This window comes from Rana temporaria, chromosome 6 (assembly GCF_905171775.1).
Source record: "Rana temporaria chromosome 6, aRanTem1.1, whole genome shotgun sequence".
NCBI classification, from domain to species: domain Eukaryota; kingdom Metazoa; phylum Chordata; class Amphibia; order Anura; family Ranidae; genus Rana; species Rana temporaria.
The window spans coordinates 189,732,609-189,758,421 of record NC_053494.1 but is presented as its reverse complement, the minus strand read 5'-3'; the positions used below and the strand labels follow the sequence as shown (position 1 = coordinate 189,758,421).

Below are 25,813 nucleotides of genomic sequence, written 5' to 3'. Positions count from 1 at the left end.
TAGTAGATTTGCTTTAATATTTGTATTTGATGTTACTTTTATTTTAAATTTTATTTGATTTTTTTATATTTTTATTTCTTTTTTTTATATTTTCATTTGATGTTTTCCTTATTTGGTATTATTTTTATATTGATGTTTTTGTTATTATTTTTTATTTTATTTATTTTTGTTGATGTTATTTTTATTAGACTTTCTTAAATATTTTCATGTTATTTTTATTTGATTTTTTATATTTGTTTTTTTAATGTTTTCCCTATTTGATATTATTTTAAATTTTTATTGATGTTATTATTTTTTTTTTAATTTGTATTTGAAGTTTTTTTGTGATGCTATTTTTATTAGATTTTTTTAAATATGTCTAACAAATGATATTGATTTTTTTTAAATGTTTCCTTTTTTTTATATTACATTATATAAATGTAACATAAAAAAAAGGAAACATTTAAAAAAAATCAATATCATTTGTTAGACATATTTAAAAAAAATCTAATAAAAATAGCATCACAAAAAAACTTCAAATACAAATTAAAAAAGAGGCTATTACAATTTTTTTTAATTTTTACTTGATTTTCTCAAAAAAAAAATAATTTGAAGTTGTTTTTTTTATATTTGTATTTGATTTTTTTCCTTCTTTGATATTATACTTATATTAAGGTTATTATTTATTTTTTATATGATTTTTTTAAAATATTTTCATTTGATGTTATTTTTTTGTATTTGTAGGTGATTTTTTTAAACGTTTTCATTATTTGCTATTATTATTATTTTTAACAAAATTTAGATTATTTTTATTATATTGATTATTTTCAATTTTATTTGATTTGTTTTTATTTGACGTTATTTTAGTTTTATTCATTTATGTATTTATTTGATGTTATTTCCATTTGTATTAGATTTTTTTTTAATCTCCATCCCTTTCTGTAGTAGAAAATGACTCACCAAATAACATCAAATAAAAAAACGAATAATAAATAAATAAAAACCTACATTTAAATATAATCTTAAATAAGGAAACATTTAAAAAAAAATCAAATGAAAATATAAAAAAAATAACCTCAAATAAATAATATATATAAAAAAATAAATAATAAATATAATCTCTAACAAATCATATTGTTTTTTATTTATTTTTATGTTTTCCTTATTTAAGATTATATTTATTTATTGTTAAATTTTTTTATTTTAGGTTATTTTTTTTATATTTTTGTTTGATTTTTTTTAAATGTTTCCTTATTTAAGATTATATTTAAATGCAGGTTTTTATTTATTTTATTTTATTAGATGTTATTTTTCTTTTTATTCGATTTTTTTTAATGTTTCCTTATTTAAGATTATATTTAAATGCAGGTTTTTATTTATTTATTTTATTATTCGGTTTTTTATTTGATGTTATTTTTTTTTTATTCGATTTTTTTTAAATGTTTTCCTTATTTAAGATTATATTTAAATTGAGGTTATTTATTTATTTTATTAGGTGTTATTTTTTTTATTTTTTTCCTTATTTAATATTATATTGATATTATTATTACTTTTTTATTTGACGTTATTTTTATTTTATTTGATGTTATTTTATATATTTTTATTTGATGTTATTTCCACTTGTATTTTATTTTTTAAATACAGGATTTAAAATAAAAAGTAAGGTAAACAATGTTTTTTTTTATATAGTAGAAAATGAGCCACCATAGGAAAGCTCTGTCTAGTAAATGATATGAATAGAATGTTACATGAAGGAGGAGTAATAATAATAGTGAAAGTAATAAAGGAAATGGAAGGGGGTGTGTGTGAAGAAGAGGCCGGCAGTGAAGGGGTTAATAGGAGTCCATAACATAAATACAATGTAGCTGGTGACAGGGAATACGAGGCGCGCTCCCGGGATGAAGAGAACCTGTCCCGCCCTGTTTACAGGAAGACAAGACGTAGTGGGGAAAAGGGAGTAAGCACGCTCCCGCGTCCTCCGGGCACACACACGCACTCCCCTCAGCGGCGCGCTCCCGCCTCCTCCTGCTGCGCGCGCACCCTCCCCCTGTGCCGCCGCTCGCGGAGGCTGCTGGGATCGCTCGCCGCCTTGGTAATGTCCGCCATGTTTGCCATGGCGCAGGGAGCGGATCGAGCCAACAAAAGCCGGATCTAGGCACGACCAACCGCCGCCCGGAGCGCCTTTATCCGCCCCTCAGCGCGCCCGGGGGCCCCATGAGCCGGCAGGGGGACACAGACCGCGGATTGGGGGGGTCCTGCTGACCGAAAATTTTAAGGGTTTTTTTTTTATATATTTTTTTTTTTATTCCTCGGGCCCCCCCCCCTCTCCGGCCACCATGAGTAAACTGTCCTTCCGAGCGCGGGCCCTGGATGCTACCAAGCCGCTGCCCATCTACCGGGGCAAGGACATGCCCGACCTCAATGACTGCGTGTCCATTAACCGGGCCGTGCCGCAGATGCCCACGGGGATGGAGAAGGAGGAGGAATCGGTAGGTAATCCCTTTGTCAGACATGGGCTATTCACGAAGGGACTTACGCCGGCCGGGCTGCGTAGGGCGCGCTGTGCGCTGCTCGGCTACGTCACGCAGGGGAGGTGGACGGCGTAGTTGGCGGGAGCCGCCATGCTGTGGCGTGCGAGACCTACGTCACTGTGGAGCGGAGAGGCCGGCGTGAGCGTAAGCCGCGCTGTGAATAGGAAGTGTGCGCAGCTCAGCCCGGCGTGTTTGATAACAACTGGAGAGCGGCATGGCTGCCTGTCAGTGTCTATGGAAGGATTGATGGAGTGAGCCTATCAGCAACCTGAGTGCTGCTAGACATGGAAGAGAGACATTTACTACAACTGGAGAGGAGTGCAGCTCTGCATGGCAGCCAATCGCATTCTAACTTCTTCTATTAAACTTTGACAATACATCCTGGAAGCTGATTGGCTACCATGCACATCTGCAGCAGGTTTTGAACTCTCCAGCTTTAATAAATTCACCTCTTATTGTTGTTTTTGATGTTGTTTTGATGGTTAGAAGGTTGTTTTGTGTTGTGTACATACTCTTTTGTATAGACTACTCCTGCACGTTTGAAAAGATACTAAAGCTGGACTTTATTATTACTATTTATTATTATTTATGATACAGGATTTATATGGCGCCAACAGTTTTGCGCAGCACTATATGATCAGATTGGACAATCCTCTATAAATCTATTAAACGCAAAACCAAGAATGTCATGTATTGCAGCTTGCCAATCACTAGATCTGGTGGCTGCATTTGTTTTTGTTTTATTGGGGCTTTTCTTTTTTTCTCTTTTTAAACCTAATGCTCTGACCACGTCCTGTATTACAATGCCCCCGCTCTGGAGGAATGAGAACAGGAGGGACAGCAGCCTTGTCAGTCTGGAAGAATGGAAGTGTTAGCCCTGGTTCACATTGTTGTTACTTTGAAATCGCGCTACTTCGCGATTTCAGGCGCTTCATACACAGAAGTCAATTGAAATCGGCAAAAGTAGTGCAGGAACTACATTTGAAAAATTGGTGTCATTGCCAATAGGCTGCGACTTATTATTATTATACAGGATTTATATAGCGCCAACAGTTTGCGCAGTGCTTTACAACATCAGACATGCGATTTGATCTCTGAAATGGCATGTAAAATCGCTCCAATGTGAACCTAAGCTTAGATGTAGTAGCAGATTTAACCGCTCACCGACCAGACTTTTTCTGGTGCTTTTTGTTTACAAGTTTGGAAATGTGTGTGTATGTGTGTGTGTGTGTGTATGTATGATTTTTTTTTTATATTATTATTATTAATATATATTTTAAGCAGAGACCCTAGGGAATAAAATGGTGATCTTCTCAAATTTATGTCGTGGTATTTGCGCAGCGGTTTGCATTTTTTTTTTTAACAAATGCACTTTAATGAATTAAAGGGTCACTAAAGGAATTTTTTTTTTTTTTTTTTAGCTAAATAGCTTCCTTTACCTTACTGCAGTCCTGGTTTCATGTCCTCCTTGCTCGTTTTTGCTCTGATGTTGCTGTAATACTGCTCTGTTCTGGACACTTCCTGGTTGTCTGGCTCCTTATGAAAAAAGTCATGGGAGAGTTTAGTTTTGCTTTCCTAGCCATGACTCTCTATGGCACTGTCCAGCACAGAGGCATAAACTAACATGCAAAGACTAAACTAGTTTCACTTTCGGTTTTGCATCTAAGAGGTACATTATATGATTGGTTTTTATCTATTTTTAATAGTTTTTAAAAGGAATCAGTTAGCTATTATGTCTCTATACCCTGTAAACAGTCATTTCAGCAAAACATTTTTTTTCCTTTAGTGATCCTTTAAGGGTCAGTTCACACCATAGAAACACAGTACAGATGCGTTCCAGGTACTTTTCTGCATTCACATTTTTGATGCGTTCTGTGCGTTTTTGATGCAATTCAGTGCATACTGGGCACTTTCACCCCTTTCCTGCCCTGGCCATTTTTTTGCTTTCAGCGCTGTCACACTTTGGATAATTGCGCTGTCATACAGCACTGTAGCCAAATGACATTTTTATCATCTCTCCCCCCCCCCCCACAAATAGAGCTTTCTTTTGGTGGTATTTGATCACCTCTGCGGTTTTTATTTCCTGCGCGATAAACAAAAGAAGAGTTGCAAGTTTGGGGGAAAAAACACTATTTTTTGCTATAATAAATATCCCCATTTATTAATTTTTATTTTAACAATTTTCTTTCCTCAATTTAGGCCGATACGTATTCTTCTACATATTTTTTGTAAAAAAATCGCAATAAGTGTATATTGATTGGGTTGCGCAAAAGCTATAGCGTCTACAAAATAGGGGATAGATTTATAGCGTGTATGTGTTTGTGTGTGTGTGTGTGTGTGTGTGTATGTATGTATGTATGTATGTATGTATGTATGTATGTATATATGTATGTATATGTGTATATATATATATATATATATATATATATATATATATATATATATATATATATTTATTTATTTATTTTTTGACTGCGATATTGCAGCGGATATATCGGACGCTTTTGGGACCGTTTGAACAGCGATCCGTGCTATAAAAATGCTTTGATTGCTGTATAAATGTGACTAGCAGGGAAGGGGTTAACACTAGGGGGCGATCAAGGGGGTTGGATGTGTCCTAGGGAGTTTTTCTAACTGTAGGGGGAGGGGACTCACAAGGGGAGGAGACCGATCAGTGTTTCTCTATACAGGGAACACACCATTGGTCTCCTCTTACCGGACAGGACGTGGATCTGTGTGTTTACACAGATCCACGGTACTGCTCCGTTATTGGGCAGGTGCCCGGCGGGCATCAGGTTCATGGCGAGGGACATGGCAGCTGGTGAGGGGATACCCGCTAACAGGCGCTGCCATGATGGATGTGAAATGACAGGTGCTCTTTAAATGTAAGGACTCATTCTTGCTGGTAGTTAGAATCTTTAATATTTGCAAACAAAATGAAGGTATTTAGAATAATAAGCTGTCAGGTTAGTAAAACAGCGATATCAGGACTTATTCAGTCATACAGTTTGTAGTGTACATATATTTGGAAAAACAATGGGATAAAAGAATACAGTATTCCTGAACTTTGTTTTATCTCATTGTTACTGTGAAAATGTGTGAATGCATCAATGCAGTGCATGTTATCTCATCTTGCAGAGCTTGTATTCATTGAATGCGTTTACCAAAAATGTACAATATTTCAGAATATACAGCCTCATGCTGAATAAACTAAATGAATGTATCCTACATAGAAACCTACTCCAAAAGCATTTGACTAAAACAAAATTGACAAAAATCCCCAAAATCCTGATTTAAATTTAAACAAAATTTTATTTTATTTTTTATCCCGCGCAGCCGTCGCATCTTAAAGCGGAGGTTCACCCATTAAAACATTTTTTGACATTACACAAAGTCGCGCCATCCTACCGACACAAGGCCGGTGTTTTTTTTTTGTCAGCACATACCTGTTAATCCCGATTTTCACCTCACGGGGATCCCGCGGGAGTGGGCGTTCCCAAGCACTGCCTGTGATTGACAGGCTTCCGAACGGCGCATACTGCGCGTCACAGGTTGCCGACAGAACCCGAACGTCGGTGCGCAGGCGCCGTATAGAGCCGCACCGACGTTCGAGTTTTTCCGGCAACCTGTGACGCGCAGTATGCGCCGTTCGGAAGCCTGTCAATCACAGGCAGTGCTTGGGAACGCCCACTCCCGCGGGATCGCTGTGAGGTGAAACAGGTATGTGCTGACAAAAAAAAAAACACTGGCCTTGTGTCGGTAGGATGGCGCGACTTTGTGTAATGTCAAAAAAATGTTTTAAAGGGTGAACCTCCGCTTTAAAGAAGAACTCCAGGCTCCTGCAGAAATAAAAATGAAGCCAGCACCTACAAATACTTCAGCTGCTGACTTTTATTAGTTGCGTTTTCGGTCGTTTTGTCGCACATATTCACGCGTTTGCAATTTGCATACAGCGTTGTCAACGTTTTTGAATTTCGTCATTTTTTATTTTAGCCAGTAGGAAAAATGATAATCTTTCATCACTTGTTGCTATGTTTGTAGATTTTTTTTTTTTTTTTTTTATCTTCTTCCTGTGTGAATGTTCTATTTCACAGAACAGATTAAAGCGACAAAACGCCCGTAGAAACACTTGTCGTGCTAGACGCTTGAATCGAGCGTTTCCATTAGTTTTATGGGAATACAAACGTTCAAAAACGCCCAAATCAGCCCGATCCGCGTGACAAAAAAGGGTCCAGAACTTGTTTGAGCTTCAAGCGTTTTGGAGTGGAGATGTAAACCATCTCCATAGAGAATAATGGATTTTTCCCCCTCTAGCGTTTTATAGCTACAAAACGCTCAGGTATGAATGCAGCTGAAGTGTGGATCTGTAAGCCGTTCTTTTGAAGGGATGCAAATTACTTTTGAAAGACTCGCTGCACCATGCGATCTTGTGCTTGCAGACGCACTGCATTTGGGTTGCCCTTAAGGTACTGACACCCACAGTAGATCGCAAAGACGGTGACACTATTTTTTAATATAGTGTGGGAAACTCTCTCAAAAATTTGCATTTCCTGCACCGTGTTCTGGTGTGAACCGGCCTCCAAGATCTATTATCAAGTTTTGTAGTGCAAAGATCTGTGTGATTTCATGGATGAAGGAGCAATAGGAACACCTTTGGACGGCAGCATTGTCAGTCTGGGGGGAGGGGAGTGTTGGCTGTACTAGAAGATTTAGGTTCACAGTATTGCGAATTGGATGAGACTTTCTCTGCATACAATTCGCATGTCAGGAGATTGTGATCGGCTCTCAATGGAGCTGGTTCACACATCTCCGGAGCGAATTGCACAGGAATCCTGTGCGTCTTCTGGTCCGAAATCGGCCCAAAATTTGGACTGAAATGGTGAACGGGACGCACCGGACCCCCTGCGGTGAGCTGCGCCACGCTTCAGTGTGAACCCGGCCTTGGATACAAACTGAAACTCACATTTTTGAAATGGTAGTAAAGTCATCTTTTTTTACCCGTACCTACAGGTGGGGGGGTGGGGTTGGCATAGTTCCGCGCTCATGACTCCGGTGTGCGATGGTGACTTCATTGCATATCGGCCATTCAACGGCCATAGCGCATGAGCCTGGAAGGATGACCAGGTGAAGATGGAAGCCCTGTCAGTGGTGACTTCACAAGTGCGTCTGTTATAATGTCTGAATAACATGCATAATAATCTCCGATGCATAATGCCACATTATGATTTTGACCTGCAGGGGAACAATATTTATTTACCTTTTTTTTCTGCTGCAAGAGTTATCTACCGCTTTAGGCTTTTATAGCGCCAGTTTTTGTTTCTTTTGGGATAAAGGTTTTACATGAGTAAATATAAGCACTCCTGTTTTGTGGTAAATGGTTTCTCATCCATGTAATCTGATACATTCTGCTGGAGAGCTTGTTCTGAGAAATAAAGTGTGAGAGTGCTTTTGCGCCTACCAAATAAACTTAGAATGGGAAAGTAAAAATAATAATAAAGTGATATTGCTGCTCAATCTAATGTGTATAAATATGTAAATATATACTATAAAGTGATGAAAGGTAAAGTGATAAGCGCAATAAAAATGACTGTGTATCAAAGTGATGGTCAGTGAACCAAACTGATCGAAACTAAATAATAATCACAGTGCCAGAAATCAATCCTGGCTAGCAAGTGGCTAGTGAAAATAATCACACACAAAAAAAATGCTGTGGAGGAACTGCCAGCAAATAATAATAAAAAGTCTCTGTTGATCTGTGCAAGTGATGTAAAGCCTTTACATCACTTGCACAGATCAACAGAGACTTTTTATTATTATTTGCTGGCAGTTCCTCCACAGCATTTTTTTTGTGTGTGATTATTTTCACTAGCCACTTGCTAGCCAGGATTGATTTCTGGCACTGTGATTATTATTTAGTTTCGATCAGTTTGGTTCACTGACCATCACTTTGATACACAGTCATTTTTATTGCGCTTATCACTTTACCTTTCATCACTTTTGAGAAATAAGACTTACTGGCCAGATCAGTAGGTGAAAAAGTAAAGAAAACCTAAAAAAAAAGCGAATACAGCCATCACATCCAAGAATTGGTAAGCTGCAATGTAATAAAGATTTGCCTTTAATACTGCGTTAAGATTTACCAAAACAATGTGATAGGACGACGCATCTGAACAATCTATTCAGTTTAAATCAAATTAGGCGGCTCCTTGCACTATATAATTGTTAGATCTAAGGTCCGGTTCACACCAGAACACGCTGCAGGGAAGGTGCTTTCCATGTATGTTTCCCCGCACAGCGTTCAAAGAGCACCGCCTATACAAGGGACCAATACATTAACGGCACCCCAAAATGCATTGCGTTTGCAGGCACCAGATCGCATGGCACTGCAGCACCATAGTGCATGCAATACTTTTTGTGCATTCCAATGCAAGTGGCATCACATTCTCACACTGCAAGGGAACACACACACACACACAGGATTGTGGACCACATTCCTGTGTGTTTTTTTTTTTTTTAGGTATAAAAGGAGATTGTATAGTCAAATTGTACGGTCACCTACTCGCCTTACAGTGGTATTAATCCCAAAAGCAAATATTCATTATATTGTAGCTTACTAATTTATTGATGTGACGGCTGCATTTGTTTTCTTTTTTGGGCTTTTTTTTATTTATTTATTTTGCTGTGTCCTTGCAGCACATCTTATAGGCGGTGCTTTTGAACGCTGTGCGGGGAAACGTACATGGAATGCGCCTTTCCTGCACCGCGTTCTGGTGTGAACCGGACCTTAGATCTACTAACAAATATATAGTGCAAGGAGCTGCCTGATTTGATATAAACTGAATAGATTGTTCAGATGCGTCCTGTTTTGGTTAATCTCAACGCGGTATTAAACCCAAAAGCAAATCTTTATTAGATTGCAGCTTACCAATTCTTGGATGTGATGGCTGTATTCACTTATTTTTTTTTTTTTTGTTAGGTTTTCTTTACTTTATTTTCACTTACTGATCAAGCCAGTAAAACTCTTATTTTTCAACAGAACAAGCTGTCCTGCAGCTGTAGCAGTTGGGGGGGGGGGGGGGGGGGGGGGTTTACACACTTATCACTGACAAGGGTGCTTACAATGATTAGCGTTATTAAAAACCACAACTGTTTGCTGTAAATGATAAAGTGTGAGCTGGAATTTGGCTTCAATTTGTTAGTGTATTTAAAGCGGAGTTCCACCCTAAAGTGGAACTTCAGCTGATCGGATTACCCCCCCCCCCCCTCTGGTGCCGCAATTGGCACCTTTCGGTGGGGAGGGGGGGGGACAGACAGGATATCCTTTCCCACTTTCTGGAGTCTGGCTGCGACCGTGATGTCACTGCGGTGCTCCCTCCTCCCCTGGCCGCTGGGCTAATAGAAGAGAGGAGCGGGCCTTGTGCATGCGCAGTAGGGTTCGTGGTGTGAACCCGATGGGCTTCACTGCGGGGTTCCTTTACCCGCAATGGCGACGGCAGCACCCGACAGCTGATGTGAAACATCCGCTGCGGTGCCGACAACAAGGGGACACCAGGTAAGTCTCCATTTATTAAAAGCCAGCAGCTGCAGTATGTGTAGCTGCTGGCTTTTAATTTTTTTCTTTGCCCGGGGTTGTCTGGAACACCCTTTTAAATCGAATACATTGGACGCTACCCCCCCCCCCCCCATACTGGCAATGCTACTGTCCAAAGGTTCTTCCTGTGCTCATTCATCCAGAGTGGAGGCACTCTAATACATGAGGTGTTTCTGGCCAGATCAATCAAGAAAAGGGGAGAGAAGACAAAAAAAACTAAAGTATGCAGCCACCAGATCTCGGGATCAGTAATCTGCAATACATTTTTTGGTGTTATATCGGGCAGGTCTTTACACTGCATATTTGATTGTAGATCTAAAGGAGATTGTACATCGAGTGTACAACCAGCTTAACTGATAAATGTTCAGAGCAAATTCTCAAGAATTCTTGTTTTTTTCCCTTTTGCATTTGTCAAACTGTTGCAACAAAACATTTTCAATAGGGCCGAAACAACTAATCAATTAATCGACAACTAATCGATTATGAAATTAATCGATTACAATTTTCATAATCGATTAATTGGCCAGTAACATAATGGGGTTAAAAAAACTAAAATTAGCCCTTTATAGTACAAAAAAGCAAATCGCTACTGTAATTATTACTTTCACTGTCTCACAGTAAAACAATGAACCCCTTACAGTAGCGATTATTTGCTCTTTTTGTACTTATTTTTGTTTTTTTAACCACATTATGTTACTAAACATCTCAGGCCGGGGTCACACCTCTGTTTTTTGGTGCTTTTTGCAGAAACACACTACAGTTCATTTACATGTTTTCCTATGGGACACGTTCACATCCATGATTTTTTTTTTCAGCTGCTGCGTATTTGGAAAGGGCAAGGACTTTTTAACGCAAAACGGTGCTATTTTGTTTTTTTGGTTCAATATACTTCAATGGAGAAGCTGCAGAAAAGCATGTAATGTTTTTTGCGGCAATTTGTGTTTTGTAATCTGCCCAACAACAAATTGGCCCAAAAAAATGTAAAAATTCAATTTTTTTTGTTATTAAGGCTATTATCCGATTAATCGAAACAATAATCGGCTAACTAATCGATTATGAAAATAATCATTAGTTGCAGCCCTAATTTTCAATTTTATAATTTATCATCCCGTAAGGGATAGGAAAAATCTTATTGGGGTTTATATAAACTTTAAAGGCTTGGTGTGTGCGTTTTTATATTTATTTAGTTCTTTGAAATGGATTTTGCACAGATTCTCTTCCCTTTTTTGGGTCCCTCACTAGCGGTCCAGGGAGCCCCCCCCCCCCTGCTGAGTGCCAGCAAGCCTCTTGCTATGGGGACACTTGAGCAGGCTCGCTCCCTGAGGTGGAGTCCTGCTGTCAGAATACTGTAACACAGGGGAGGGGGGGGGCGGCGGGTCTTGTGTGGATGTGCAAATCTGTTCCCCCTTTTTATTTTGCAAAACAAATAATTGATCCGTGTATAGCCAACCTAAGGGCTGGTTTGGGATCTATTAAAAAAAAAAAAAAAAAAAAAATTATACTCATCTAGGTGGAATGCCGCATGAATCTCATTCTGCATTCCCCCCGCTGCCTCTGGAGTGAGAACTGAGTGATGAAACACCGTTGATAGCTCAGTTCTCCCCCTCCCGCTATAGGCAGAGAGCTGTAAGTGTCGGTCACCGACTCTCTGCTCTTCCCTCTAGCACTCTCACTGGGGTGGGAAGGGCTGGATCAGGCTCTTGGGAGATCACTGAGATCCTGAGTCAGGTGTCAGTCCAGGCATCTGGATGGATACTGGCCATAAGGGGGAACCCAGGATTGCAGAGCTGACCGAAAGGTCCTGATCATCTCTATGGTGTAAGAAACCAGGAAGCAAGAGTTTTGTTGGTTGTATACAAACCATTAGTGTTGTAAAAAGTCACTACCTACTACTATCATAAGGGGTGTTTACATTCCTTGTGATAAAGCAATTTAAAAAATAATAATTAAGGTGTGTGTGTGTGTGTGTGTGTGTGTGTGTGTGTGTGTGTGTGTGTGTGTGTGTGTGTAAAAGATGAAGTGCTTGCATGCAAAAGCCTGGTGTCTGTATGTAAACAGCGATCACACGTAAGGTATCGCCGCGAACGTCCGATTTGAGTTATTTTAAAACATGACATGTTTGGTATCCATTTACGCGGCATAACATCTTTTATGTTTTGCCAAACAATTGGCTATTCTATTGTTTTTGTGCATTAAAATCCTATTAAAGTGTATTTTCCAAAAAATTATTTAAAATTGCATTTGAAAAACCACTGTGCCAATCATGTCACATAAAAGGACAGACGTGTCAGAATAGGCTGGGGTCTTCCAGCGGTGTAGAAATATAGGAAAAACCTTCCTTTTCATCTTCGCCATCTGTGTCCCATTGGGGAGATTTTCCTTCACTTCCTATCCCATAGTCTTACAGGAAGTAAGAGGAAATCTCTGCAAATTAAGGGAGTTTTTTGGGGACCCCCAGGTCATCAGAACTAGTGTCCCTATTGGAAGATTTTCTTCTCTAATACTTTTCTGGGGACAACCCAAAATTAGGGCTTTTATTTTACTTTCAGTAGTCTTATAATCTCCTTAAGGGGGTCACAGACAGCAAATTAAAAGGTCAGGCATTCTAATTTTATCGCCAATCTTTTCAAAACTAAAAACTTTCTTCTTTTTTCTTCTACTTTTTTTTTTTTTTTTTAAGATTAGCTTTACTCAGAACATTAATTTTTGCTTTGTGGAATGTTCTGACCTGAGTACTGGTACTGATTTTGGATTTGGTGTCGGTTTTCACAGGCTGAGGGCACCTTCCTGCATTGTGAAATGCTCCATTGTGTAGGGCGGTGCGAATCATTGCTACCACTCATCACACAGTTTACTTTCCTTTTAAAACGGAGTAAAAATAATGACACTTCATTCAGGTCTTTGTACTGCAGCTTGTTGTGACTTGTGGGAAGTTGCACTACATAATAATGTAGACCTCATGGCAGCATTCTGGTGTTATTGGTGCACTAAGAAGACAATTGTTTTTGTTTTGTGCTTTTGTGTTGAGCCTGCGTTGCTTAATTGCAGATCAAAACCGACACGTGGTGTGAGCAAGCAGGAACGTTTTTATAGTGAGTAACAATGTCTTATGAGAATCGCCAACCATCCATACACCCGGGGAAGTGCAGAAGCTGTTTTGTGCTTTTGTATATGATCATTTCAATGTTTTATGAAAGGTTTGTTTTAATGGTGTACCAAAATGTAAATGTTACCGAAAATTCAGGATGCACTTGTCTGAAACAGTGTTTTTTTGTGTGTGTGTGTGTGTGTGTGTGTGTGTGTGTGTGTATATATTATATTCAACTTTTTTATCAAAGCGGATTTCTGCCTAAAGGCTGCATTCACACCTGAGCGTTTTGTAGCCTTTTAGACCCCATTCACACCTGAGCGACAGCCGCGTTCGGCGGTAGCGGCGTATTTTGCCGCGGGTGTGAAACTTTCAAATTTTTTTTTTTTTTTTTTTTTTTTTTTTTAAAAAGTCTTCCCATTGCTGTCAATGGGAAAACGCCACTGTCGCCTGAAAAAAGGGTCCGGGACGTTTTTTTCAGGCGACAGGCGTTCGGCGTCTATGAGATGTGAACCATCTCCATAGACAGCAATGGGAAATCTCCCCTCTAGCGGCAGAAGCGTCCGGCGTCGGGCGTTTTGTCGCTCAGGTGTGAATGCAGCCTGAAGCTATAAAACAATAGAGGGGGAAAAATACATTATTCTCTATGGAGATGGTTCACATCTCCACTCCAAAACGCCTGAAGCCGAACGCCTGAAGCTCAAACAAGTTCTGGACCCTTTTTTGTTGCGCGAATCGGGCGGATTTGGGCGTTTTTGAACGTTTGTATTCCCATAGAAACTAATGGAAACGCTCGATTCAAGCGTCTAGTGCAACAACGAGCGTTTCTACGGGCGTTTTTGTCGCTTTAATCTGTTCTGTGAAATAGAATATTCACCCAGGAAGAAGATAAAAAAAATCTACAAACATAGCAACAAGTGATGAAAAAGATGATGATTTTTCCTATTGGCTAAAATAAAAAGCGACGAAGTTCAAAAACGTCAGGCAACGCTGTATGCAAATGTGTGAATACGCGCGGAAAAAAGCGACCGAAAACTCTACGCTCAGGTGTAAATGCAGCCTAAAATGGGGGGGGGGGAGAATCAAAGAGTCAGCAGCTGCAGTATTTGTAGCTACTGACTTTTAATAAGGACACTTACCTGTCCAGTGCGCCCGCATGTCTTGACTCAAAGCCGACCCATCCCCCAGTTCTGGGTTTAGGCGCCGGCATTGCTAGTCACAGCCTGGTTCCCTACTGCGCTGCATGTTCTGCCTGGTCCCTGCTGTCTTCTGGGACCTGTGTCTCCCAGAACACAGCGGGAGGGACGGAGGAGGGGCCAGACACGGCGTAGATCCCCGGAAGTGGTATCTGGACGGTGGAAGTTTCATTTTTGGGTGGAACTCCGCTTTAATGTCATGAATTTAAATTAATTTTCGGCATATTTTAAAGCGGTGTTAAATCCTGCTTGCTGCATTTTTTGGTTCATATTTGGCAAACCACACCAAAAACGTACCTCCCGCATTGAAAACGCACCCGTGTTGCGTTTTTGATGCATTTTTTTGAGTCTCATGAGTTGAGAAAAAAAAAAAAAAAAAAAAAAAAAATTTATACCCCTACTGCAACTCTTTTTGTTTACACTTCAGCTGTCATGCATGGTACAGAGCATTGGAAAGTTATTTTATAAATGTCTTTTAAAATTTTGCACATTGTATTTTATTTTTTTCCAATGTGAAACGTGTAAATGTTAAAGGTTTAAAAATAATAATCAAAGCAAACAAGATTTAATTAATAATGATGAATGGAAAAGGAGAATAAGGTGTTAATAAGGCCGATTAGAGTAAATTGTGGGTTAATAAGAGGTTAAACAGAGGAAAAATTTAATAAAAACTAAACGCCAGTTTTTTTTTTTTGTCTTGACAAGGTTGCTTTAGGCTACTTTCACACCTGGGGAAAAAATGCTTGTCCTGTCACTCCTCCAGTGTGAAAGTCTCAGTGCTTTCACACTGGAGCAGTGCGCTTGCAGGATGGGAGATGTCCTGCAAGAAGCATTTTTGTGGCATTTGGGGGGAAAACACCGCTCCGAAAACGCCCCTGCCTTTGAAATAAATGGGCAGTGCTTGCAAAGCACTTCAGCAGCAGATCTTTTAACCCTTTTTCAGCTGCTAGCAAGGGTTAAAAGCGCACGCTACCGGCCGAAAAGCGCATCTAAAACAGTATACCGCTGACCCCCTCCCCAGTGTGAAAGTGCCTTTTAAAGAGGCAGTAAAGCCTCCGGGGGGGGGGGGGGGGGGGAAATAAACCCTGAAAGACAAAGGCATAATGAGCTAGAATGCATAGCATACTAGCTCATTATGAATTGCTTACCTCAGATTGAAGTCCCCGCAGTGGTCCTCGTTCCCCTCCTCCATCATCTCTCCCTGAGTACTCGACTTCCGGGTATCGCGATGTCACTCATGCGCGCAGGAGCCGCCACTAATGGCACAATCTCCGTTAGACGCAGCACGCTCAGTTAACGCCGTTGTCAACGGCGCATGCGCCTAGACATCGTCGCCTGTCTGTTGCAAATATCTCCTAAACCGTGTAGGTTAAGGGAGATATTTCTTGTACCTATAGGTAAGCTTTATTCTAGGCTAACCTGTAGGAAAAAGCGGTCTGCATCAAGGTTTCTTTTTATCCTGTCTGAGCAGTGTTGATAAACATTGCTGGCTGCTTTTTTTGACAACTGTTAGCAGGGGAACTTCTCTGCACTTTTTTTTACATGAATCGTGGAAATGCTGGATTAAGATTTGGGGGGTGGGGTTGAATCGAGACCACAAATTTTTAACAATTTATTGTAGCATACATGGACCCCATTGGCTGCTGCGGGCCAGCATGTAAATGCCAACAACGTGTGGCCAGTGGTACCGCTGATTACACACTATTGATGTTTACATATCGGCCCTGAATGTGCAGAATGACCTAGGCCAATGCTTAATGATTTATTCAGGCCTGACATTTAAACCTCCAATAGTGTGTAATCAGGGAAAGCACAGCAGCTGGCTACCCATTGTTGATGTTTACATGTCTGGCCTAAGCAGCAGAGGCTGCCAATAGAGTTCATGTACGCTTGTAAACATTGGCACCAATGTGTGTACAGTGTAACTTATGGTCCGAATACAGCCATGGACCTCGCAGCTCTGTTCTATTATTTTCTACATTTCTGAAAGCAAAATATCACTGCCAGATGCAGACGTGTTAATGGGTCTATAGCCTTCTATATTGCTGCACAGAGAACTATAGAAGATTATATGCTGTAAACTGAATTTTTGATACCTGTTTGAAGGAGCCTTTAGATCAGGGGTCTCAAGCTTGCTTCCCTCCAGCTGTTGAGAAACTACAAGTTCCATCATGCCTCAGCATGTGGGAGTCATGCTTTTAACTGTCAGCCTTGAAATGCCTTATGGGACTTGTAGTTTTGCAACAGCTGGAGGGCCACCAGTTTGAGACCCCTGCTTTAGATACATATTAAAGAAAGCTAAACATGGTGTATAAAATAAAACCTGGTGTAAATCTTCTGTACATTTGCCTATACAGTAGTTGGTTATAGATTTATAATTGGTCAAATTTGGCCTTTTATATAGGATTTGGATTATGTTGTCTTAAATGATAGAAGTGCGGGCTTACTTGTGACAAATATATAACTCCAAATGTAGCTTTACTGGTACACACAATGAGATTATTTGCCGGATGATAGTATGATGGTCCCCCCCCCCCCTTTTTCCTTCTTCTTCATGCTAGCCTTCATCTCAAAAATGGGGAAGAGGTTACTGAAGTTAATAAAATTCTCGTGTGACCAAATAAAATTTTGGAATTGATGTAATGTATTTGTATTGTGTTTTTGGACGCAAGCTGTACTGATAAAACATACGTTTCTGGTATCGTTTAAGAATTTTTTTTGTGGTTGTCCCTTTGGATAATTTCGGACAAACTGTTGTGATTGGCTGTCGAAAGCTGTGTACTAATGATCAGATTTATCGTACGATCGCTGCAAAAGTAGTATTTTTTCGTGCAATTTTCTGATCCTGTGTATTGGACTCCATTCACACCTGAGCGACAAAACGCCCGACGCTTCTGTCGCTCGAGGGGAGAATTCCCATTGCTGTCTATGGAGATGGTTCACATCTCATAGACGCCGAACGCCTGTCGCCTGAAAAAAAAAGTCCCAGGCCCTTTTTTTTCAGGCGACATAGGCGTTTTCCCATTGACAGCAATGGGAAGACTTTGAGAAAAAAAAAAAAGTGAAAGTTTTGTACTCGCGGCAAAATACGGCGCTACACGCGAACGCGGCTGTCGCTCAGATGTGAATGCAGCCTTAGGGTTACCTCTGTCTGAGCATGATGCTGTAGCTGGAGTGTAAAGTTTACCCGAGGTCTGTGTCAGCTGCCTGTCATCGCACACCCAGAAGATGGGAGACAATGGGGTTGATTTACTAAAGTAGTACAGGCTGTTCATTTAGCAAAGTGAATATTTCCTGAGATTGGGAAAACAAGGAAAAGCTGTGTTTACTTCACTCAATTATGTTATGGAAAATGTACCCCTCAGTTTCCCTTGCACGTGATTGGGTATGCAAAGTAAACACAGATGCACTTTACTAAAATTGGATAAGTTCACCTTTTTGGTAACATCTTACACCCATATTGTGACAGTGAACATGGAAGCTGTGCCAACCCCCCCCCCCCTGCTATGTCACAATTTTGAAAGAAAAACTACATCAGGGCTCCGATTGTCCAGCCTTCTCAGTCATTCAGAGTTCTGTAAATGTGTGAACTACAAGTACCTTCAGTCTTTGCGGCTATTGACTTGTAGTTCTCAATGAACTACCAGGGTGCCTTTGAGCACTCTAGTTTATTCAGTTTTTCTGGCACTGTGTAACTGCTTGCCCTTATGGGGTACGAACAGACGGCTTACACAGAATGTCTTCAAGAGTCCTGCACAGCATCTGTGATCTGCTGATCGTGGATGCAATGCTCTGCAGGCTCCTAGCAAAGAAATACAATCTCAATAAGAATCCGGCCCAGCAGCTAATGAGCCACTTGGACTGGTGTTATAAGAGCGCTAGCCGTCTACTGAAAAAAAAGCAAAAAATCTTATTGGGATTGTGGCCGATATCTTTGCAAAGTGTGTATATATACGTATTGCAGTCGGCAAGTGGTTAAGGTAAAAACCTTCCAATATCTGTGCCTCCCAATCACTTGCCTGACTCCATTTTCGATACAGCGCTGTCCCCTGTCTCCGCCTCCCTCTGCTCTCTTCCTGCATTCACAGGCTTTGGTGAGATTTATTGAACACGCCCAAAAAGGGGTTGTTCACAAAGGTGCAGTGCGAGAACGTGTGTGTGTGTGTGTGTGTGTGTGTATGTATGTATGTGTATATATATATATATATATATGTATGTGTATATATATATGTATGTGTATATATATATATATGTATATATATATATATATATATATATATATATATATATATATATATATATATATATATATATATATTTGTGTTTTCCTGCACTGCCTTTTTGAAGGACACGGTACCATTAATTCCTGATGTTACCCTCTTGCACTTTTGAATGTGTGCGCATACCCACCAGAATGCATGGTACCGCAGTGTGACGTGATTTTTAAAACATTTGAATGGCTGTCCTAGAACATGCAAAAAGCGTGAGCGCTCACACCTTCTGCTCTGATCCCAAAGTGTTATTGATTTTATTACAACTCCTCCCTTTTTTCTTTTTATAATTTCTTTAAGTTAAGATGGTTGAAGGCACCTAAAATATTTATGATAATGTTTTGATGATTTTCAACTTATGAGCTAAAGGGAACCTTAAATGTGACCCTTGACATCACCAAGGGGCTGCACATTATATTCAATATATGTAATGCTTGAGAGAAGCTGCAGAGGAAGTGAGGGTCGGAGAGTGTGGGCAGGATACATCTTTGGCTGGAGATATACTGCAGAGGACAATAGAAAACTGGGAACATGTTATGAGGCTAGTAGAGATCAATGGTATTACACTAACCCATGTTCCCACTAGACTGCTGAGTTCTGAGGGCCCCACATCATACCAAAGGGCCGCAGGTTGGGCACCAGGGTATAATTTCTACTTATAGCATTTCAGCTGAGAGAGTGCAGTGTTTTTGCCTTTGATAAAGACATAAATCACATTGTCTTGGTGAAATTGCATTTGTATAGACTACTACTACAACTTATCTACAGCATAGGGACGGATTATTAAAGGGGAAGTAAACCGCTGCCTCTGTCTTCTTTCTGCCCTGCATAGTAAAGGCATAATGTGCTAGTATGCATTGCATACTAGCACATGTGAAATTTACCTGCAAACGAAGCCCTTGTTTCACCGCTGGCGGCTGCATCCATCTTTGCCCATCTTCCTTCCGGGTCTGCGCACTCCGGCTGTGTGACTGGCTGGAGCTGTGTGACATCATTCCCGCGCAGGAGCCGCCGGGCATGACGCAGGACTCTGAAGAAACGGCATGGGTGGCCGTTCCTGTAGAGCACATGCACCGATGACGTCATCGACTGCATATAGAGTGAATATCTCCTAAATGGCGCACATTTAGGAGATATTTACATTGCCTATAGTTAAGTCTATATTAAGGCTTGCCTATAGCATCAATCAATGGAAGTTTACTTCCTCCTATAAGTAATGTTGAATAGAAATTGAACTTTTGGGCCCCCAGACCAACAAAACAAGGGATACGGGGCCGTTGGACTATTGCGGTACAAGTAAATAGAATCAAATGTAGAAGTACATATATTAATAAAACATATTTCTTCTATATAAGTAATGTGTTAAATCTCTGTGTAAGTGCTGGTTCACACAGGGGCAAGGCGACTTGGAGCAACTTACAACACGACTTAGAGTTGCCTCCAGGACAGGCGGCTTTGGCTGTGGCCAATCGCAGAATAATCAGCTCTGTGGGAGGGAGGGGTTTGCCTGAGTAAACTTTTTTCTTTTCCTGTATTGTTGCTTCAGTTAAGATGGAGATCTGACTTTGGAGGCGACATCCATTGAAATCTATGGGTACAAGTTGCCTAGAAGTCGCCTTTAGTACAGGAACCTTTTCTGAAGTTGGAGCGACTTCAGTAGTGCACATTAAGACGGCTCTCATTCACTTCAATTGAATTTATCATGTTGCGCGACACAAGTCGGATCCCAGGTCACTGTAGTGTGACCCCGGCACTTGGGGTTCAGCTGCATAATGTAACAAATTGAGAAACGATGCTATTTTGTTATATAAGCATTGTTCTAAATTGGTCGGACAGTGCTATATATTTGTATCATGATATGATGTTGGACTAATATTGCCCATATTTAAAGTGGTTGTAAACCCAATTCCACATACCCAGCGAAGTGACACAGACTAAACCAATCCTCCTGTACCTGTTTATCTGCAGTCCTCTCCCCTCTACAGCCTTTTAAAGTGCTGCATTTATAAAGCTTGTCTTAAGCCCCATACACACTATCCGTTTTCCTGCTGGTTTTCTCTTCAGGTTTACCAAAACCATGTAGTACAAGGACCTGCCTGATTGCATTCAAATTGAAACGCTTAAGGTTTGACCTCATATTAGATGGTTTTGGTAAACCTGAAGAGAAAACAATCAGGAAAACTGATAGTGTGTATGGGGCTTGAGAGTTCTGGGAGCAGAGAGCTGAAGTTACAGACAGAAATGACTATAGAGGGATATGCTTTGTTCATATTTCATGTCTGAGGTTTACATCCACTTTAACATATTTTTGCTGCATTAGAACTCTAGCCATGCGTGTGTCACGTGGTGTTTATGTAAAATATTAGTGTTTTTGTTGCACGGTTTGGAATGATAATTGTAGGAGTTTCAGATCTTATTCTATGTTGGTAACAAATGTCATTTTTATCAGTGTCAGGTGTGCCTGTTTTTATGTTGGAGATGAGACTTGTCTCCTGCGTTGTGCGGTGTGAGGACCAGTCCTGGCTGCACTCTTGCCGTGTGTTTTTATTCTTCACGTGTGCGCCTGGGATTGTGTGTGTGTTTATGTCTCTCCTGTGTGTAACGGCACATGAGTAGTGACTGAACCCAGATACATTTCCTGAATGAATTCTAGCTCTGCCTCAGCAAGCTGTTATTGGCTAAGCGAGATTGTTTCTGTCACTGGTGATCCCGCCTTGTTATGTGACATAATCCGAGTTGATTGGCTTACGGCACAGTTTCCTTTTTCTTACAGACTGGCTGGAGATCATTTTACTCTGTGTGTCAGCATGGGAGCTGACATCAAAGGAAGCGTGTGTGCCAAAGCGTAGCTGCTAATCCATATCTCATCTGTTGCCACATCCATGGACAGGGCTTTGTGTACATAAAGACAACACACAGTTGTGTGTTGTTTTTTTTTTTTTTCTTTTAAATAATGCAATGAGGATTTAAAAAAAAAAAAATGTTTGTAGCTGTAGTTGTCTGCCCTGATTTTGTAAAGCTCTGCGCAAACTGTTGGTGCTTTATAAATCTTGTAGTATTATTATTATTATTATTATTATTATTATTATTAGTATTATTATTATGTAGCCGCCACAGTTAAAACACAATTGCAGATGTTATTACTGCACAGACCAGTCTCTTGGTGAATAAGCTTACACGTGTTTTCCAAAAGCTTATATTCGACACTGTACAACATATTTATTTTTTATTTCTAGAATACATAAAGAAGCCAATTCTGGGCCAGATTCTCGTACAGCGGCGTATCTTTGCGGTGGCGTAACGTATAGGATTTACCTTACGCCTCCGCAACTTAGACAGGCAAGTGCTGTATTCTCAAAGCACTTGCTCCGTAAGTTGCGGCGTAGCGTAAATCGGCCGGCGTAAGTCCGCCTAATTCAAATGTGGGACAGGGGGGCGTGTTTTATGTTAATGTTCTGTGACCCGACGTGATTGACGTTTTACACGAACGGCGCATGCGCCATCCGTGGAAATCTCCCAGTGTGCATTGCTCCTAATACGCAGCAAGGACGTATTGGTTTTGACGTGAACGTAAATTACGTCCAGCCACATTCACGGACGAGTTGCGCAAACAACGTAAAATTTTCAAATTTCGTCGCGGGAAAGACGGCCATACTTAAATATGCAGTTACAATCCGACGGCGTAAGAGACTTACACCTGTCGGATCTAAGGGAATTCTATGCGTAACTGATTCTAAGAATCGCGCGCATAGATACGACGGCGAATCTGGAGATACGCCATCGTATCTCTTCTGAGAATCTGGCCCACTGTGTTTTTTGCTAGCTTCTTGAATTAATTTTTAAAGGTGAAACCTGATTGGTTGGTCTTTATCTGCCCAGAATATTGTGTGTGTGTGTGTGTGTGTGTGTGTGTGTGTTTTTTTCTTCAGAAGTCTGCATTCTTTAAATAGCATCAAGCTGCATCTTGTTGCCTTATGTTTGGAGTTGTGAATAATTTATGTGCCAGTCTAGTGAAAAGGACTCTTACAAAGAGAATGAGTAATCTACGCACCAATTACTCTATGCAGGGACACACTATAAATACATCTTTGTTTACATAACAAAAGGATTATGGATTGCAGTTGCTGGAAAACGTTGGCATCCTACACTGGGTGCTGTACAGTGCCGTGAAACCTTATGTGTCTGACCCTCTTGTTTTGATGAGTGGCATTTTAATGGCGCTTTGAATGGAGTGTCTTCAGTTTGTAAAGTGATATTTGTAGAGCTCTTTTTCCCTCTTCTGATTAATCCTGTGTCCAGATGAAAGTTACAATTTTTTTTTTTGTATTTTTTTTTTTGTATTGAGTCACACTTTAGCACTTGGCTGAGTCATGATATCCTTTTCCCTACTTTTGCAGTTAATTCGCATGCTTTTTTAAATAGCGCAAACAGTTTGAATTAAGAAGCAACTATGGCTATGGCCGCCGATGTATCACGGGAGCGCGCTCGCAAAAGCTTTCCACCATGCGAGGGAGCTTGCATGAACGTAGGAAGCTTTTGCGAGGAGGAGCCGAGACAGCTGCCGAGGGACCCCAGAAGACACGGATCGGGGCCACTCTGTGCAAAACGAACTGCACAGCAGAGGTAAGTATAACATGTTTGTTATTTAAAAAAATAAAAATAAACAATTCTGCCTTTAGTGTCCCTTTAAGGTCTGAAGTGTACTCTGTGACGCCTTTTCTGATTCTCCCTTCAACGTCGTCATTTGCATTCAAGTTTCTAAGCTAGTCTGATTGGCTGTGAGTATCTTTGTTGGCATTAAAGCATAAAGCTGGACAAAGATGGTGTTTGTTTCTCTTCCTCCCGTTCTGCCATCAGGTTGTATGGGGACAAAACTTTCCTCCCATCCATGCAAGCGAGGTGGATAGAGGAAATCCCCCCCCCCCACCAGGACATCGTTTACTGACAGCAGCTGCTTGCCTTTAACCCCTTGAACTGCCACAAACTTGTACATCAAGCAGGGTTGCGACACATCCTCATTCCTTTGCATGGGTTGTTAGTGGACGATGCTAAATGCTACAGCAGGTATAATTTTTGCCACACAGGTGTGCAAAGCATAATATGTACCCCCCCCCCCTTTTGGCAGCATAAGGTAGAATGTTTGGAGTGTAAAATGCAGCTCGGTTGCATGTGTGTGTTTTTTTTTTTTTTTTTTAACCCCCCCCCCAAAGCACAAATGTATATGAGGTTGAAGCTACTAATGCATCGCGCACTCCCTCTGACATCAGATGTAGCTGGTAGCTTGCACTGTCCAAGCAAAGGGAAGGCGGTCCAATGATGGGTTGTCACATGCTTCATGAAACTAGAAGTCCCCTGACTCATTGAAAATGTAGTGATGGCATTTCTGTGAGCAGTGTTTGGGTGGGGGGGGGTGCTTTTCTTCTGTCACTGACCACAAATATAAGAACTATGGAACTAAAATATAAGAAACCACCACCACCCATGTGCATTTACATCCTGAATGATTGGTGAACATATATAAACTTTTTTTTTTTTTTTTAATGATCTCATATAATTTTTTTTTTTTTTTTTTTAGCTCTTTGCCCTCTTCCTTTTCTTGCTTTCCAGCTAAAACTTCCTTCATTTCTTCCTTTAATAATTTAAAGTGGTTGTAAACTTAAATAAAACTGTTTTATACTTGCTTGCTTTGTGCAATGGAATTGCACAGAGCAGCCCCAAAGCTCTTCTTCTAGGGTCCCCCGCTGGTGCTCCTGGCTCCTCCACTTCACGTTGTACCGCCATAGGAAGCCGCTTCCTATTATGGCACACCTGCGGCCTCAATCCCAAGCTGTGCTGCCTGCGTCCATAAACGGACAATGCAAAGCCTGTGAGAGTGGGGCGAAGACGGCCACTATACACTGTGTGCACAATTGTTGGGCAAGTTGTATTTTTGAGGATTAATTTAATTATTGAACAACTACAGTGTTTTTGGTCAATCCAAAATGTTAATAAACCTCAAACCTGAATATTTAAGAAAGTGAGGTTTTTGCTTTTTTAGCTCCCGTTCACACCTAGGCGTATATATACGGCTGTAGTGCGAAGCCGCAGCCACCCCTGAGACGCTGGAGGGATGATTTCACATTGCCCTCTATGGAGATGGTTCACATCTCCACGCTAAACGCCGTACGCCTGAAAACAAGTCCCGGACTTTTTTTTCAGGCGGCGTTCGGCATAGGAGATGTGAACCATCTCCATAGAGGGGGTAAGGCTGCATTCACAATCGCGGCGTTTTGTCGCCGCAAATCGCTGTACAAAACGCCGCAATTTGTCGCTGCAATTCGCGGGACAAAACGCTGCGATTTGGTATGCCAAGGTGTGAATGCAGCCTAGGAGAATATATGTGTGCAGAATTATTGGGCAACTATATGAAATCTGTTTAACCACTTCCAGCCCAATGATGACTTTTCAGTAGGGATATTCAAGTTAATAAAAGTTTAGCTTGGAAAAAATAAATAAAAAAAAAGTTAATATTTTATTCTATCGCTTAATATTTGTTTACTAGTTACTAATAAGGTAGTGTAACATTTTTATTATATGTGGATATCGGGGAACAGCTCAATTAAACTAAGCCTCAAGGATGTAATGGTAGAGAGATTTCTGGACTACATTGGTTATAAATTGTTCTGATCTGCATATAGATTTTGTAGAGAAGATAGGTTTGCCTGTGTGTTTATGCAAGAGTATGCATTTTATTGCAATTTTTCATTTTCCCAGTGAAGATGAAAGTAATAGCTAGTGCCTGATTGGTTTCTATTAGCAATATTTTGCAATATTTTACTTTGTGTCAGCCTCATTGTGATTGAATAACGAAGTGGTCCACTCAAAAGTCTCTTGGAGACCCACTTTGGGTTATGGTCATATTCAGAGTATAGCTACTACTGAGCACGTAAAAAGGTTCTGTCTCGTTGTTTGTTATTAACTGTGTATTATCTTAAAAATAAGAAACTTTTCTTAGAAAGTGATTTTAAAAAAAAGCATATGGTACGTAAATGAATCCTCAGAAGACTTGCTTGAGTTATTTTTGAAGATGCAACTAAGTAAATGTATAATATTCCAAAAGTAGCAAATTAAAGTTATTGAAAGTGTCTGATGTGTTATCATGGCCTTATAACCTCCTG

At 40.3% G+C, this 25,813-nt stretch overlaps 1 protein-coding gene across 1 annotated transcript in view; it reads left to right on the top strand.

Moving 5' to 3' along the window:
• The first annotated feature begins 1,948 nt into the window (after positions 1-1,948).
• The window catches only part of EPC2 (enhancer of polycomb homolog 2), a 90,401-nt gene continuing 66,536 nt past the window's right edge, over positions 1,949-25,813 (top strand). Inside the window, exon 1 of the mRNA XM_040358022.1 lies at positions 1,949-2,468. Within this exon, the coding sequence (XP_040213956.1) occupies positions 2,316-2,468 (153 nt within the window). The 5' untranslated portion in view covers positions 1,949-2,315. The remainder of the gene's footprint in view (positions 2,469-25,813) is intronic.